At 37.0% G+C, this 17,625-nt stretch overlaps 2 protein-coding genes across 2 annotated transcripts in view; both read left to right on the top strand.

The window, feature by feature from the left end:
• The window catches only part of LOC136054270 (transient receptor potential cation channel subfamily M member 6-like), a 49,396-nt gene extending 40,685 nt beyond the window's left edge, over positions 1 to 8,711 (top strand). The window contains exons 13-19 of the mRNA XM_065745457.1: positions 182 to 235; positions 2,220 to 2,360; positions 2,972 to 3,106; positions 4,028 to 4,308; positions 5,326 to 5,554; positions 6,049 to 6,204; positions 8,506 to 8,711. Coding sequence (XP_065601529.1) covers positions 182 to 235; positions 2,220 to 2,360; positions 2,972 to 3,106; positions 4,028 to 4,308; positions 5,326 to 5,554; positions 6,049 to 6,204; positions 8,506 to 8,664 — 1,155 coding nt within the window. The 3' untranslated portion in view covers positions 8,665 to 8,711. The remainder of the gene's footprint in view (positions 1 to 181; positions 236 to 2,219; positions 2,361 to 2,971; positions 3,107 to 4,027; positions 4,309 to 5,325; positions 5,555 to 6,048; positions 6,205 to 8,505) is intronic.
• A 1,103-nt stretch (positions 8,712 to 9,814) lies between these two features.
• LOC136054362 (transient receptor potential cation channel subfamily M member 6-like) overlaps positions 9,815 to 17,625 on the top strand; it is a 41,421-nt gene continuing 33,610 nt past the window's right edge. The window contains exons 1-4 of the mRNA XM_065745610.1: positions 9,815 to 9,934; positions 13,854 to 14,105; positions 15,037 to 15,211; positions 16,683 to 16,797. Of these exons, the coding sequence (XP_065601682.1) occupies positions 9,815 to 9,934; positions 13,854 to 14,105; positions 15,037 to 15,211; positions 16,683 to 16,797 (662 nt within the window). The remainder of the gene's footprint in view (positions 9,935 to 13,853; positions 14,106 to 15,036; positions 15,212 to 16,682; positions 16,798 to 17,625) is intronic.

The raw sequence follows: 17,625 nt of genomic DNA, 5'->3' as shown, positions 1-17,625 counted from the left end.
AGTGTATGTCAAGATTGAAGACTGGAGAAGTGCTGCAGATTGATGATGAATTATTTCGAATAGGTTTGTGAGGAAAGTGAATCACAGTGGTGTATTCTGAAGATCTTCAAGCTTCTTTGCTTTTCTAATGTAGAGAGGCGTTGTTGGTTTACTCTTTTTTTTTTTTCTTTTCACATAACAGAAGCAAGGACCATCCAATCTACTTTTGCAGCACCTTATTCGAGATGTGAAACAGGTAATGGATACAGGAGAAGCTGAAGAGCTAAAATAGTAACTTAAAACTTTCAGTGTCCAATGATACACTACTATTAGACAATACTGGGGAATACAAAATAATGGAAGTGATGGGTGAATTACTAAAATCCTTTATCTACTAAATAGTTTTATCCTCATCGCTCTAATACCCCCAAGCAATTAACTAACCTACTACTGAATGTTCCCAAGGGTCCTATATCTTAATTTCAAAGCTAGGCAGTTTGTATAGATCAGACTGCTTATTTCTCAAGTTACTGAAATGACAGTATGAAGTGGCTGCACGAAAGAGTGAATTAGTGCAATAATTATATTTAAGCTTAAAAGTTTTTTTCCCCCTAAAGCTAAAGATCTTCCTTGTTAAGCAATAATAGAAAGATGCTGTGACAATGTATATTTTCATGTGCTGCAGTGTCTAGAAGAACAGAAGGTGGCAGTGGATGACTACTGCATGGAGCTCTGGCTGAATTAGTTTAGTGGGAGCCTTATTATTTCGCTACATTTAATTTATTTCATATTACCATTATCTATTGTATCTGACAGCTTTGCTTAGTCAGGAAAGGATGAGCTGTTCTTTCTGCATCTTGTCTACACTACTGGAGATGCCTAAGATCCAAAACTAGATTAATTAGCTAATTCTTTCCAGGTTATGAATACTAAGATAAGAAAGAAAGAAAAATAAAGAAAGATGACTGCTTGCAGAATTCTCTGGTCTCATGTATTGGGTATTATGAAACAAGTTTCTTTTTGTAGATGACCTTCATGTTAATGTCATTGTGCAGCATGTTCTGATTTTTATGGCAAGCTATTTTCTGTGATTTCCCATGCTGATGGAAGTATTTGAGGTCTAATTTATGTGGTGGAGTGAGAAAGTCACAGTCTTGAAAATACATTCTAACTTTCCATGCTGAGAATGGACATACTTTCTCCATTAGTGTGACCAGCTTTGTTGCTAGTGTTTTAATAGAAATAAATTGCAGCCTGTCCTACAAGCATAAAATATATGTTTTTCATGCAAGTATCTACAGATATAGATAGTCAGAAATACTGTCCTATTCCTTAATTCTGGAGCTAACAAGCCAAGACCTACCTATCCTGTGAGACATGCCCCAGAGTACTCAATATGTTTGTTGGTGCCATTTGTTTCAAGGAATGGATAGTGTTATCTGGTTATCCCAAGGGTTGCTACTGAAGTTTGTTGAAGAAAAAACAGCCTAGTGAAGAAAATGGCTTTTCACTGTCAGAAAGATGTAGACTGCTGGGAATACATAAAACCTCTGGCCCTGTACATTCAGGCCCATTTTTCACATCCAGGAGTTATGGTTTAAGATTTTGCTGATAATCTTTGTAGTCTACATGACTAGTAATCTGTTCTTCAGTTAATTGGTCACAAGCTTTTTGTCTTAGAAGCACATTTAACATAAGCAGGGAATTAGTGGTATTTTAAACACAAGTTGTGACAGACTTGGAAGATACAGATAATGTAGAAGTGCAGCTCTTGTCTTAGTTGTCATGGTAGTCTTGAGCCTCTGCAAGAGTCTCGTCTCATGGAATTACTCTTCCACTTCTTCATTTTTAATTAATGAATTGGTTTAATGAGCAATTGCCTGTTGCCTCTTGTTATCACAAAAAGACATTTATCAGTCTGTCTGGCTGTCAGTGATTTTTCTGAACTACGATTACTCTCACCATCAAATTCAGCTGGTCTTGTAAACACTACACAGTATGTCCCTATGTGACATGTATGCAGTGTGCAGCAGAAGTCACACTTCTTAGGCTAAAAATGTCAGTGTGCCTGTTTTCTCTTTCCTAAAGAAATTCCATATGCTTAGAAAATGTGTACTCTTTCTGACAGATGCCGGAGCTGTCAGTTGCCAAAACACCTTGCCAGAATTCCCTCATAGTAACAGGTGTTGAATGTTGCATATGATAACATCATGAAATTCTTGTGACATTTTGTGTTCCAGAGCACACTTCCCTTGGATTATAAGATATCCTTGATTGATATTGGGCTCGTGATAGAGTATCTCCTTGGTGAAGCTTATCGGAGCAGCTACACAAGGAAACATTTCAGAGTCCTGTACAATAATCTCTACAGAAAGCACAAGGTAACTTCTGTGAAATGCTTACCACTGGGCACAAAGAAAAACCAAAGCATAACACCTGCAAATAGCTCAGGATGTCACTGTGGCTCATTTGAAGACCTTAAGTCAAGTGTATTCTATGCTTGCTTGGTTTATGAATTTGTCAGCTGTGGAGAGGTTGCAAATAAAACAGATAAATGCACCTTACATCCAGACAAAATGCTAGATATGCTGTCATTCAGATGAAATGGTCAGTAAAAAGTTCATAGAACTTTTTTGTCTTTTAAAGAGCTTTTGCTACCTTTTATAATGAGAGACACTAGGAAGAATATCCAGTTTGGGCGATTCAATAGTAGCAAAACCTCTATGTAACTGAGTGTGTGCTGTTGAGGAAATATGTATTTCGTCTTTTAGAGAATTAGAAATATATGTATAATTTAAATTTTTAAATTAGATTTCAAACAGGACATTTTTTTTTTAATGGTGTAAACTCCAGCTGTAGTTACAATGATGGCTGACTCAAGAATTCTCTGTATAACTGAGAGACACCATTAAAAAGTGTTAAATGCAGGTAAATCTTATCCCTGATTTGCATTTCTTTTGTTTTGTCATTTATGGTCTGCCTTCACATCTAGAGAGTGCTTTCCCACTTTTCGCAGAACATGTCTCACTCGCTTCATCAGAGTACTCCAATGGGCAGCAGAATAGAATCTTCTGAAAATACTTTACATTCTCAGTTTTTCAGAACAGCACAGCCTTATAAATGCAAGGTAAAGTAATTACTTGTTCTAAACTGTTCTTAGAACTTACTAGTCTGCTAATCAGTTTTCTGAAAGATTTGTTTGAGACATAAACTTCCAAGCTGTTGTTTTGTTGTAAGATTTTATTATCCATTATTCATAAAGTAATGGACTCCCCTGATGATATTTTGTGACTTTAATCCACCTGTTATTAGGGAACTACGTTCACTAAAGTAAATAAAATCTGTGAACATCAATTGTGGATGAAAGTCTTCATATTTGGAAGTAGCAGTAGGAAATTTCTGATTTTCCTCATGTTTTCTCAGAATTGCCTATTAAGGTAGCTGCACAAAGGAAGATACCATTCTGATATCTCAAAAAGTGCAGCAATATTTTCTCTCAAGGAATGAATATTAAAAGAGTGAAGATCACCACATATGTATTACATATCTGATATGTTAACATAAAGTTGAATGAGTTCAGTTGGCTTTATTAGAATTTGTCTGAGCCAAAATGAGCCTGCTTTAGCAAGATCTTTACTTTGCCTTTAGCAGAGAAATACCCAGATAGGAATGTGTAGAAAATCTACACTGAATGTGCAGTAGACAATAAAAAGTACATTTAACTCTTAAGTCCTTTGTGTACCTTTGATTTTCCTATTGCTTTTTCTCTTGTCATGATGCAAGTACAAGAAGAGAGTGAAAGTAGTATCTTGGTGTTGCAAGTACTGGAGACAAGGGATGGCAGTAAATGGAAAGGGTACAGAGCAAGGAGTGTTTTTCCTCCACAAATGTTATCCCTTCTTAGCATTGGTAATCTGACTCTAATATTAGCTGTAGTTTATGTCTTTGATATATATAAAAATTTAACACTTTGCTATTTGCAGTTAGGGTTTGCTTGTAGTTTTCATTACATGAACCTCAACCATTCATAGAGATTTTGTGTTTATAGGAAAAATCAACTGGTTTCCATAAGTCTAAGAAGAAATCAAAAGAGAATATAAAATTTCCAGAGAGCTATGAGTCGTCTGGTTTTATCTACCCATATAATGACCTCCTGGTTTGGGCAGTACTAATGAGAAGGCAGAAGATGGCAATGTTCTTCTGGCAGCATGGAGAGGAAGCAATGGTCAAAGCAGTTGTGGCTTGTAAACTCTACAGGGCAATGGCACATGAAGCTAGACAGAGCAACATGGTGGATGACACTTCAGAAGAACTTAAGAAGTACTCAAAGTATGAGTTCTCCCTTTTACTTAATCTACTAGGAGAGTTTCAGATTAATGGTGCTGTAGACTTTGGGGTGTCAAATACCTTCAGCTGCACACTGTAACATACATAGAGCTCTGTATTAGTGCACAGTCTAATCAAGTATTAAGGGAAGTCTACTAGCATGTAATCTAGTTGCACAATTGAAAATGAAAATATATGTAAGTAATACATATCTCACTGTCTGCGAAGTGGTTAAGTGGAAAGTTGAAATTTCCTTTGTAGCTTCCCTTATCAGCTTTACTTTTCAAAAAGCCATTATGATACAACTTTATTAAACCTTTCAGAAGAGCAATAATAATTGTGAACGAGCAGAGTAAAATCAGTGCTTAAGTCCTGCTCTGTGTAAGACCAAAAGAAAAGTATTTTGCTGAAATATCTGCATTAAAAAAAAAGAAATAGATCAAGAATTTTGGTCGTTATTTCATTTTAGTGTTTCCGTGTTTATTTATTTATTTATTTGTTTGTTTGCTTGTTTGTTTCTGTTTTTGTTTTTAAATGTTATATTGTCATGATATTGGTTTTGTAACTATAATTCCTCAATTTCAGAGTACAGTAAATTATTCTGGCTTGCAAAGCATTTAAATCCAGTTCAGTTTAAAGGATCTTTTGGTGGAGCCAGTGTAATAGAAGAGGTTTTTTCAACTACCTGCAATGCTTTCTCACATTGATGAGTTGCTGAAGGAAGTACACAGTAGGATACATTTGATCACTGAATGAGGTTAGGAACAAACAAAATAATAAAAAAATGGAAACCAAAATGACAGAAAACCCCATGGTTAGGACTAAATAATTACTACATTTACCTCCCAAATTATTTTTTACTATATATACTGATAAAGCAATGTGAATGATGGGAGAAGGCATACTGTGATTTTTCACAGAATTTTAGTTTATAGAGTTTACAGTACAACTCTTTGGAGTAGTGATTTTAAGTTTTGACAGGTCCCTTTAACAGTGGCTATTAATTCTTTTCTGTTTTAGGGAGTTTGGGCAACTTGCTTTAGACATACTGGAGAAAGCGTTCAAGCAAAATGAACAAATGGCCATGAAGTTGCTGACCTATGAACTGAAAAACTGGAGCAACTCAACATGCTTAAAACTAGCAGTGTCTGTGGGCCTTCGGCCTTTTGTGTCTCATACCTGTACACAGATGCTGCTGACTGATATGTGGATGGGACGTCTGAAGATGCGGAAGAACTCCTGGTTTAAGGTAACATCACTCACATTAGCTTTCTGAGCACTTAGGTGCTGTTCGGATGCTTAATACATGTCTGTGTGACTATGAACTAGTCTAATGTAGCTTCAGACAGATGTGCTTGAGCATGGATTGGAAAATGCTCATCTGGGAAAGAAAAAGACGGGAAGGAATGACAGTATTTGCTTTGGTTTTACTTCTTTGTGAAAGCAAACTGGGGGTAGTAGTCAGACACATATTCTGAGATTTCTCTGTTCTCATTTCCTCAGTACCCTTCAATCCCTCCCCACCTCCCTTCTGCACAGCTGGCTCTCTGTCAAAGAACCTAGAGCAACATAGTTCTTCAGAAACAGTAGGAGAATATTGTGCAGATTCCTGCCACAGTGGCTCCTTTCTAGGCCAAGGGAGTAGCTCTGCTTTTGTGCTGTCACTGGGCTTGCCTGACTTTGGCTTCAGGACTATGCTATCACTGCTGAATTAATTTCCTGAATCTTGTGTTCCTCTTTTAGGTCATTATAAGTATTCTCCTACCTCCCACTATCTTGATGCTGGAATTTAAAAGCAAGGCAGAAATGTCTCATGTGCCTCAGTCTCAAGACTTCCACCAGTTCACATGGTACCATGGTGATCAGAGCCCATCCAGCACCAAAGATGTCTTGTCTCTGGTTAGTCTGTGATGAACAGTTATTTGTCTTTTGGTTGAATGAGGAGGGACTGATCAGCTGGAAACAATGGGACCAGATTCTCAAGAAGTAGGGTTTTGATTTCTTGTTTTGGCAGAATCTGAATGGACCTTTGGTGAGTCACTCTGTCCTGCATTGATTATATTGAGAAAATCATTCCCAATCTCACAAGGAGTATAGAGGCTATAGCTGTCAGTCCATTATGCTGTTATTTTAGGGTATAAACTCTCTGTTCTCCTTATTCAAGAGTATCTCTACTTCTGAGTCTCTTCAGTCTAGTAGAGGTATCATTTCAAGCACAAGAGAAGCACTATGCTTTGGTTTAGACATGTGAACTGACACACTCTTCAGGGGCTTGCATTTGCACAGAAGTCCTAGATCTGAGTGTAGAGAGTCTCTAGCATAGGTGAAGACTTTTCCCATTAAGATCTGAATTTGTTCAGACTTCTGCTAAGCAGTGTTATGTGTCCTTTCTTTTCCTCATTCTTCACAAGACATTCCTTGAAATAAAATTATCTAAAAGTTTTCAGTGTGAGGCAGACATCAGACTTAGAGAACTTCTATCTCAAGGGGTAAATGTTGATGAAACATTGACCAGCGAAGACATGATTGTCAAATGAAATGGGTCAGGCAGTCTTACTTGCTCTGTCTACGTAGAGCAGAAATGGTATAGCTTGCCTTGGACATTCTCAGTTAACTTTCAATTTGTGCAAAACAAGAGTGAATAATTGTCTAGGGCTTTTGCTGCAGAATGACAGACCTGTTGGTGCCACACCTTTGTTTTCTATCTATGATGCGGAAAAATTCTCAAAGCTCTTACTCCCTACAGTGTCTGTGTAATACAGTCAGCTCAAAAAGTGCTTCCTGAGGGTTTAGGTAGTAGCTATGATACAGAGAAAGGGTAAGTTGTAATCACTTGCTCTAGGGACCCCCTGCAGTCTGGTAGAAGGCAATGCAGTGCTTTTCTGATGTGCCCCACAACAGCTGCTTCCCTTCTAAGCTAGCAGAAGATTTAACTTCTAATCTAATAAGACAGTTGTTTAAAAGTCCGACCTAGTTTTCTTTAATACTCTTATACAGAATATAGTAGGAAAAATTATGGAACATTTCAACAGAGTACGTGTGCCACATTGAACATTTTTCACACATAAATTCTACTTTCTTGCTGCAGCTGGATATTGAAGTCTTTCCATGGGACAAATTCTTTTTTATCTCAGAGTTTCTGGTGTTAGAATGTCAGAATGATTCAGTGTATCCATTTCTCTGTTTTATTACTTCTCTGAATCAAAGATGATGGAAAAAAAAAATTAGTTTTCAGCCCATAATTCAAGGAAGTGTTGTGTAACGGACACAAATCTCCATGTCCCTAAAATGCTATACTGCAGATGTCTGCTAACATTAAGTCTTAGCATTAATATTAACCATGACAGTTGGCTAACACTGAAACAAAATCAAATGAGATAGCTTGGTTTCTCCAGCCCTGACCAGGTATTATCTATCCACTGTTTTCTAAGGGTACTCCGTGTTATCTTTTGAAACTCCTTTCAACATCTCTTGTTTTATTTATTTATTTATTTCAGTTGGATGCTGCTGTGAGTCTGCAGCAAGTCTTGTGTCATGAGAGGGGTTCTCTTACAAGTGTCCAACTGTGAATGTGTAATCATTTACTTTTTCCTTTCTTTTTATTTTGCTGAGTACGAAATTACCTGTATATTTTTTTCTAAGTAGATTTTGGGAGAAAATGATTATTTCATCCCCATCTTCTAATGAGACATATAATACATCAAAAATAGTAAATGGATTTTGTGTTTATTACTTCAAAGTCCTCACATTTTCTGTGCAACTGAATTCATATTGTTTACAAGATCTGGGGTACTTATTCCTTTTTTTCTTAGTGCCCCGTAAATGTGAGTGGATTTCTAGGCAACACACTTAAGTCAAATTGTAAGTTGCTATTTGCTACTTTACAGTTAGAGAGGGACAAGTGACTTGCTGAGAGAGAAATGTTGTCAGACACAGACGAAAGTTTAGGTCTGCTGATCTCTGCCTGTCCACTGCCTGTAATCGTAAGAGCAAACACTAGAAGATATTTATAATGGAAAATTGGTGATGCTGATGAGATGGCTGTAACAAGATAAAATCAAGCTAGAGTAACTTTTTACAGATTCTGAATGAAGCTTAAACATTTGTGTGTTTTGCTAACATAGCACGACCTTTGCAGTCATAGACTATGTAGTCATAGACTACAGATTCTTACTTTTAAAATGCTCTTTCCTTTTAAAGAAAGATTGTGATGTGGAGAAGGTAGCTCAGGCATCTGCTGAAAACCAAGTAGACGATGGACAAGGAAACCTGACTGGCACTAGAAAAATCTATGAGTTCTACAATGCACCGATTGTCAAGTTCTGGTTTCACACGGTTGGTCATTGCACAAGAACTTAGATTGTCAAAATTCTACTCTGATTCCTCAAATACTACTCAATGCTACTTCTTGTAGTTTTTGCATCATGGATTTAAAATCACTAAGTGGTGGGTGGAGTGGGAAAAGTTGTGAATATTTCTCTTGTAATTGCTGAAAATCTTTTCAGCTAAAATCATGTAGTTAATATAAAAAAGCAAAGAAACATCACAGTCAAAAAAAAAAAAGAAAAAAAAGAAAACAAAAAATGAGTTAAAAACCTACAAAATTGTTGTGAGGAACAAAAGAAAAATCTAAGCAGAGCTTTTCTACAGTGTTTAATTGCCAACATAGAGATAAATTTGAAACTGATTTTAAATGCATAGGCTGTCACATGTATTTATACCTCTGTAGTTAGGAACTCTTTCTTGAAGCAGAGAAAATTAATCTAGAAACAGTCATTTACTACTGAGTATTTACTGAATTGATTTTCATTTTATGCTACATATGTTTGTTAAATCAATTTGAATAACTAACTCTGTATTAGTAGGACGTAGCATATTTAATATAAAGATGCCTCTAAGGTCAGGCTACTGTTTACACGAACTTTTATTCTTTTAACAGTCAACTACTTCATATATTTTTAATCTCAGATTTATTTATTGTGTGGTGTGATACCTTTAAAATATGTTTGCCGTTGATTCTGTTCTTTTTGTGTTTTGGAAAGCTCTTGTAAACCAGTTATAATTCACTTAGCTTTAAGAATGTTTACTCGCTCCGACATAAGGTCAGGATAATAATGTAGCACTGCTTTTACATTCAAGTGCATTCAAGTGCAACATCAGCATGCAGATAGTTATTTTCTAGATAGAAAGATAGGTAGGTAATTAGAAAGATAGACAATAGTCTATTTCATATTGTGTGACTGGGGCCTAAGTGAATATGCACTGCAGTAATTCATCTTCTGCTTCCATTTTTGAGCATTAAAGCACAAGTTTGCTGATGTTCAAGAGTTTTCCCAAAAAATACTTTGAAGAGCTCAAAAATCTTGAAGTGCCCCAATTGTTTAAATATATTAAATTCAAAGTATATTTGGTTATACTCAGGGTAAACATTTGTTAGTATGTTTACAGAAATTTGTGAAAGGTTTTCATGCATCTGGATTATATACTGTCTGCTTTGTAGATGGCATACATGGCCTTTCTCATGCTCTTTACTTACACTGTGTTGGTGAAAATGGAACCAAGACCAAGTGTGCAAGAGTGGCTTGTTATTATTTATATTTTCAGCACTGCCATTGAAAAAGTCAGAGAGGTAAGTTTTTCCATTCACTCTTCTCTTATATTAAGAATATAATATAAACAACAAAACAAAACTTACTAGAGAATGCCAAGCCTTGAATTCTCCATTGGAAAGAATTTAGTGGAATAAAGAATTGCGTGAAACATTTTATTTCTGTGATTTATTTATTTATTATTATTTGTAAATATGAAGACCACTACTTGGGCTTTCAAAATAAATCTTAAAGCTTGTTCTTAAATCTTTTGTGTGTGTGTGTGTGTGTGTGTGTGTGCGTATGTTTAAGCCACTGGTACTTTACAGTTTGTTTTAAAATAATTGTGCTAAATTGGGATTTTGAGCTCCAGGGTGGAGAACTAGACCATGAGATTTCCCATAACAAATATGAAATTAGTCTTAAGATATCACTTTGAATGTGGAGCTTGTTATCAAATGCGATATGTAGAATAATCTAAGGCTTTCCACCAAGTCCCACTGATTTGCATGCATATAGGTTTTGGGCTAATCTTCTGGAAAGGAGCTCTGTGGAGAAGGCCATTGTTGGCCTGATGAACAACAGGTCAGTCATGAGGCAGCAGCATCTCTTGTGGCCAAGAAGACCAGTGGTATCCTGGAGTGCTTTACAAAGAGTGTGGCCAACAGGTTGCTTTGGTGAAGCCACATCTGGAGTACAGTGTCCAGGCTCCCCAGTTGAAGAAAGACAGGGAACTTCTGAAGAGAGTCCAGTAGAGTGGTGCAAAGATGTTTAGGGGCCTGGAGCATCTCCTGTATGAGGAAACGATAAGGGATATGGGACTGTTTAGCCTGGGGAAGAGACTGAGAGGGAATCTTATCAAGAGGATAAGTTCATAAGTTCATAAGGTTGGAAAGGACATACAAGATCATCTAGTCCAAACAACCTCCTATCACTATCTCAACCCAACTACTAAATTAAATCCTTTAGCACCTCATCTAAACACTTCTTGAACAGCGCTAGGGATGGTGCCTCAACCACCTCCCTAGGCAGGCCATTCCAGTGCCTGACCACTCTTTCAGAAAAGAAATGCTTCCTCAGGTCCAATCTAAATCTTCCCTGGCGCAACTTGTGGCCATTCCCTCTCGTCGTTATTTATCAGGGAGAAGATGCCCACCCCCTCCTCACCACAGCCCCCCTTCAGGAAGTGGTAGAGTGCAATAAGGTCTCCTCTGAGCCTCCTTTTCACCAGGCTAAACAATCCCAGCTCCCTCAGCCGCTCCTCATAAGACTTGTGCTCCAGACCCCTCACCAGTTTTGTTGCCCTTCTCTGAACACGCTCCAGGGCCTCAATGTCCTTCTTGTAGTGAGGGGCCCAAAACTGAACACAGTACTCGAGGTGCGGCTGTACCAGAGCTGAGTACAGGGGGATGATCACCTCCCTGCTCCTGCTGGCTACACTATTTCTAATACAGGCCAGGATGCTGTTGGCCTTCTTGGCCACCTGGGCACACTGCCGGCTCATGTTGAGCCGAGCATCAACCAACACCCCCAGGTCCTTTTCCTCACTACATTCTTCAAGCCATTCTGCCCCAAGCCTATAGCATTGCATGGGGTTATTGTGGCCAAAGTGCAGGACCCGGCACTTGGTCTTATTGAACCTCATCCCATTGAGCTCAGCCCAGCTGTTCAGCCTATCCAGATCCCTCTGTAGGGCCTCCCCACCCTCAGGCAGTTTGACACATCCTCCCAACTTTGTGTCATCTGCAAACTTACAGAGGGTACACTCAATTCCCTCGTCTAGGTCATCAATAAAGATATTAAACAAGATGGGCCCCAAAACTGACCCTTGGGGGACACCACTCGTAACAGGACACCAGCTGGACTTAACTCCATTAACCACCACCCTCTGAGCACAGCCCTCCAGCCAGTTCTCCACCCAGAGAAGAGTGAACCTGTCCACACCACGGGCTGCCAATTTCCTTAGGAGAATACTATGGGAGACCGTGTCAAAGGCCTTGCTGAAGTCATGGGAGTCATGGGAGTCATGGGAGCCTTGCTGAAGGATGGGGCCTTGCTCTTTCTTATGGTGCATAGCAACAGGACAAAAGGTGGTGGGAACAGACTAGAGCACAGGAAGTTCCATCTGAACATGAGAAAGAACTTCTTTACTTTTTGGATGACAGAGCACTGAAACAAACTGCCTAGGGAGGTTGTGGTGTCTCCTTCTCTGGGGATATTCAAAATCTGCCTGGATGCTTTCCTTTGCAGGTTCTAGGGGAATCTGTGTTTACAGGGCGGTTGGACTAGCTGATCTCTAGAGGTCTCCAACCCCTATGCTTCTGTGATTCTATAACCATCTAGAAACAAAACTGAAATAACTAGCAAATTTTAATGCTGGATTAATTGGGCATGAAAAAATAATAGTGCAGTCAAAAATAGTTACTGTTAATTTGTCTGTATCTGAATTTCTGAACACACCTTGCACCCCAGTCCAATGGATAAATGCATCTATATATATCTCAATTTTTTTATTTAATATGCTGAGCCTTATCTTCAGTGTGGAATTGACTTGGGCATCATCAACAGTGCTATGAGGTGTCCTTTATATGGCTTTTGGAATGCTTTACTTTTAGAAGGAAAAAACTGGAACAAACTGTTCACTGTTCTGAATGAAGGATTCTGTTACGACAGATAACTCAGAAAATTGCAACATCAGTGTGAAAGATGTGAAGAATTTTAAGGCTAAGCAGGAATACTATGAATATATTGAAGTGTGGGGAGAGCATAGAATTTTTATGTCTGCATGAGATGAGATTGAAAAAAAATCTGTACAGGGATTTTGTAACTGGGAAAAAAAAATTAAAGAGAATATGAAATGTCAGGAACTTGGAAGATCAGTGTTGCGTCGTTGCACTGTGCTGGTAGTAGGACAGCGGAAACACTAGCTCCTCTTTCTTGCATTAACATTCATTGGAGACTTTGAAATTTGTGTCTTCCTTATTTTCTTTCTCCATGTACTAGTTCTGGTCAGCTGTCAAAGACTTTGTAGGACAATGTATCTTACATATCCATCTAATTAACTGCTGAGGGTCTGATTATATGTACCCACAAGCCTCCATTTCTCTAGATTGTTTCAAATAACAGTTAAAGCCTTAAACCCTGATCCATCAACTAGTACCTCATGTGAGTTACTTCAGTTGAATTGAGTAGGATCACTTGCTTACCTGAATATGTTCATATGCATAAATTATTACAGGATCAGGGTATAACATTTAAAAATCTTTCCTTCACTTTGTTCTTATCAGTATGATCTTACACAGCACTGTGTTATTGGTCACGCTTATGCAATGTGCAGAGATTTTATTTACAGCCTACCAAGGATTCCACTTTACACATTTACTCAGTGAAGCTTAAAATCCCTTTGGCACACCTCACAGTTCAAGGAGTGCACATTTCATTCTTTACCTTGCTAGTTGCCAACTCTCTTTTTTTAGTGTGTCCTTGGTATAATGCAAGGATCTTACTTTGTATTTTTGCTCTGACAAAAGAGGAATTAATTATTTTCCCGTCAGCGAGGTTACTTTGATATTTTCCATGACTACGGGCTTTTGAAAGGACTGTTGCAGGTCATAACCATTCCTCTAGAAAATACTAATTTATAATGATAAATATTCATAACTGTTCTCTATTGCCTGCTGTTTTCTACTGAGGAACATGATCTTCAGTGAATGGGTACAGACTTAGAATTACCTTTTCCTTAGGAATAGCTATCATATTTCTTTTGACATATTTGAGCAATATGATAATACAGATTAAGTCTAAACCTCAGTAAAGACTGAATTGCATTATATAATATGTGAGCCTGCAAAAAAAGAAAAAAAAGGAAAAGAATTTTACAAACATCATAAAACAGTTTAGACAGAGGAAGTTAAAGAAAGTGATTTAATGGATTTTTTCCCACCTCCACTTTCTATTCAGGTATTTATCTCAGAACCTGGAAAATTCCGCCAGAAAGTGAAGGTGTGGATTTATGAATACTGGAATTTTACTGATTCTATAGCTATCATCCTGTTTATGATTGGTTTTGGATTGCGCTGGTCTAAGCCCCCTGTTCAAACAGCAGGGCGACTACTTTACTGCTTGGATATAATATTTTGGTATGCCCGGCTCCTTGATCTTTTTGCTGTGAATCAGCATGCTGGCCCATATCTGACAATGATTGGGAAGATGGTAAGTGTTACACTATGGACCAATTTTCTTGTACTCATGACATCTACTGAGATATCTGTAAAGGTTGGCAGTGACAGGAAAGAGCAATGGTCAAGTGAGATGTTACCTAATAACCCACAATAAATGCATTACTTGGAACTACCATGATTCTTTCTGTTTGTGACTTGATAATAATCAGATTTCAGTTTATTCACAGAAGCCTTTTTCACTTAGTTCCATAGAGAAGGGTTGTATCTGAGTTGAGTTTCTGATCCAGCTTGATAATAGAGGAAGAAAAATCACCGTGTCTTGATATGGGTTCACTACTACAGATAATTCCCGTAGCTCTTGGAAAGTGCCTCATTATTATTTTACATTTTGATTCAAATAATTATATTCCATTTTTAGCTGGCAAAATTTCTCTGAGATCAAAGTTAATTATTTTTTTTTTCTCTTTTGGTATCTGAACTGCTGCTGAACTGCTGACTACTCTTGAGGGACATATGCAGATTCCCACTGTAATTTCCCTTGGATATTGGGAACTATCTTATTAATACTCTTACATTCTGTCTTGCATAGTAATTCTGATTCACAGTTAGAAGGGAAAATCTTTTTAACTGCTAATCCTTACTCTCAATTTGGAAAAAGTTGCTGTAGATGAAAAGCACCATCACAAGGCCTCTGCATTTTTCAAATCACAAATCTTGCTTAAGATATTAAGAAAGATTTAAGCAGCAAGTAGGACCTATGGCCTTTTTGGACCAAAAGGATTTTAACCCCTAGAAAAAGTTTTTATTTCCTCCAATGTGTTACACTGTTGACCTTGTTTTTAAATTCCCATTTGTAAAAGCAGTAACTGATGATCTTCCTTAAAATGTATTTGCAAATATATATATGTATATATGTATAAGATTTTACATATAATTAACACAGTTAATTCTTCAATGTCTAGACAGCAAATATGTTCTATATTGTGGTCATGATGGCCATAGTTCTGTTGAGCTTTGGCGTCTCACGAAAGGCAATCCTTTCACCAGAAGAACCACCTTCTTGGACTCTGGCACGAGATATTGTATTTCAGCCTTACTGGATGATGTTTGGTGAAGTCTATGCTGGAGAAATAGATGGTAGGTAGTTTAGATGTGATATATGCTCAAATGGGTTCGGTTTGAACTGATAGTTTTGATGGCATATTGGGTCTGTTCTTTTTCAAATAGTTTAGATTCAAAGATACATATAGCCTTAAATTGTACTATTGCATGATTAAAGATGACAGTATTTGTCTATAAAATGTCTATAAAATGAAAATTAAACTTTAAAACATTAAAATCTAACCTTTGAAATGAAGCATATTACGAGGCTCAGAGCAAAGCACTTAAGGACTAATAATAAGCTAACTCTTGATGTGGGTATTTGACAGTTAAACGAGTTTGTGATTAGAATAACCTAATGGTGCTAAGAGTTACCTGGGGTTCTTAAACAGTTGAAAATGAAAATAAATAGATTACTTGAATAGGAAAGTTGTTTAATTCTTGATTATGACTTTGACCTTGATTCAGTAAGGCAGGAGAACCAGTCACTCCAGTAGATTTTTCATTATAATAGAAAGCACTCTGATGCTACTACTAAGGGATGGGTGCCCATAAAACATTTTTTTAAATAGAAAAGGAAGTATGCAGATAGATACAAATATTTGAGCTATATAGTTCAGCTTAAGCCTACTTCTTATAAATAGTTAAAGATGTAACATCTGTTATCATTGCTGAAACAGTTACATGACAGATAAGTATCTTGGTTGTGTAATCCAAAACAATTCACCATTATTTTTTACTATTTAATTCATTTAATCACTTACTAATGCTAAGCTTTAAGAAGTTAGAAACTTCAGAGATGATTTCTCTGATGAATCTGTATGCTGTGAAGTATCTCCTGAGTTTAGGTCTGCTGTGTTATAAATGTGTTTTTAAACCTCTTCAAAGGTTAATTTGATTAAGAAATTATAAACATTGGAAAGCTTTTATTTTGTCAGTTCAGAAAAAAAAAATTAGGAGGGATCTCTTAGTTTCTGCAGAATATCAAATATATCCATTGCCACATGTACATGTGCACATGAATTAATTTAGTCTTACTGAAGCTATGCAGGATTAATACTTCAATAACAATAAAACAATCTTACAGCTGTATTCTTTCCACAGTGGAGTCAGTGAAAGCTTTGCTACTTGCTTTAGGGATCAGTTTCAGTAAATCTAAGTGTGTACCATCTCTCAAATATATTGAAGTTACACTATTTACCCCCTCATCAAAAAGTTGTAGTGTCTGGTATAGTAACACTATTTACCCCCTCATCAAAAAGTTGTAGTGTCTGGTATAGTAACTGATATGTATGAAATATTTTTTGGAGCTTCTAAATTGCAACAAGAGCTATGAGGCAGTATGATCAGGAAGATGTCTCCTAACTTCCTTACATCGAGGTAGACATTTAACAGCATGTATTTGTGGAAGTTACCAGGGACTTTTGCTGAGGCAAAAGAGCAGCATATGCCCTTGCTGTGCTCTGCTTTGATTTTCTTGCTAATGGTATATGTTCTTCCCTTTCAGTCTGCGAAACCAATCAAGAATGTCCTCCTGGGTCCTTTCTCACACCATTCCTCCAAGCTGTCTACCTTTTTGTGCAATACATCATCATGGTCAACTTACTCATTGCTTTCTTTAAGTAGGTACCATATTATAATATTGAAAACAAAACAAAACAAAACAAAAACAAACAACCCCCCCCCCCCCCCCGAACAAATAATAGAAGTTCTGCCAGCACTTCTTTGTTGACTATTTTATGGTTTGAATAGAATCTGGCAGTGGACAGCTCTATTTGGCAAATAAGCAACATAAATTCAGCTCTTAAATAATTTGTTCTTTGTCATTAAAAATTGTATTTGTTGCACTGATAGCCTATATACCTTTCATCACAAGGTAGCACAAGATTTAAATTGGTAGATATATGAGGGTATATAAGGAAAGAGAATGATGACCTTGGAGTAGCATGCTCTTCCTTTAGGAAGTTCAAAAATTCCTGCTGTTCTGTGCAGTTTACTGTGGTCTAGAACTGAAATCTAAACATAATTTACTGAACAGTTTGTTTTTTAATATCTGCTGCCAGAGTAGAAGGCTTTTGTCAATGTCTTTATAGTGATTTTAACTATTTGAGTTTTAGCAAGGAAACAAAGTGGTTCTATGCCAATATTAGTCAAGAAGAATGTAACTGAAGTAGTTAATTTTTTCATTTTTAGAGTTCTAGCATTTCTGGGGAAGAAAAGGTCACCTGTAGGTTGAAAATATTTCTGAACTAGAAATGTAGTGATTAATATTCAAGAAAACTGAATGATCAAAATTCATTGTATTCCCACTTCCAATTAGAAGTCTCTTTCCTCAAACTGTGGCAAGACACTAATTTTTTCCTTAATACACAGATGTCAAATTCTAATTTGACTTATTTCTAGATTTAAACCTTTAGCAATGATGATATGTTAAACCTTCTGCTTAGTGA

This window comes from Cyrtonyx montezumae, unplaced genomic scaffold (assembly GCF_038088225.1).
Source record: "Cyrtonyx montezumae isolate F1298 unplaced genomic scaffold, pur_monq_1.0 scaffold_36, whole genome shotgun sequence".
Lineage (NCBI taxonomy): Eukaryota > Metazoa > Chordata > Aves > Galliformes > Odontophoridae > Cyrtonyx > Cyrtonyx montezumae.
The sequence above is the reverse complement of the archived record's forward strand: the minus strand, read 5'-3'. Positions and strand labels throughout refer to the sequence as shown.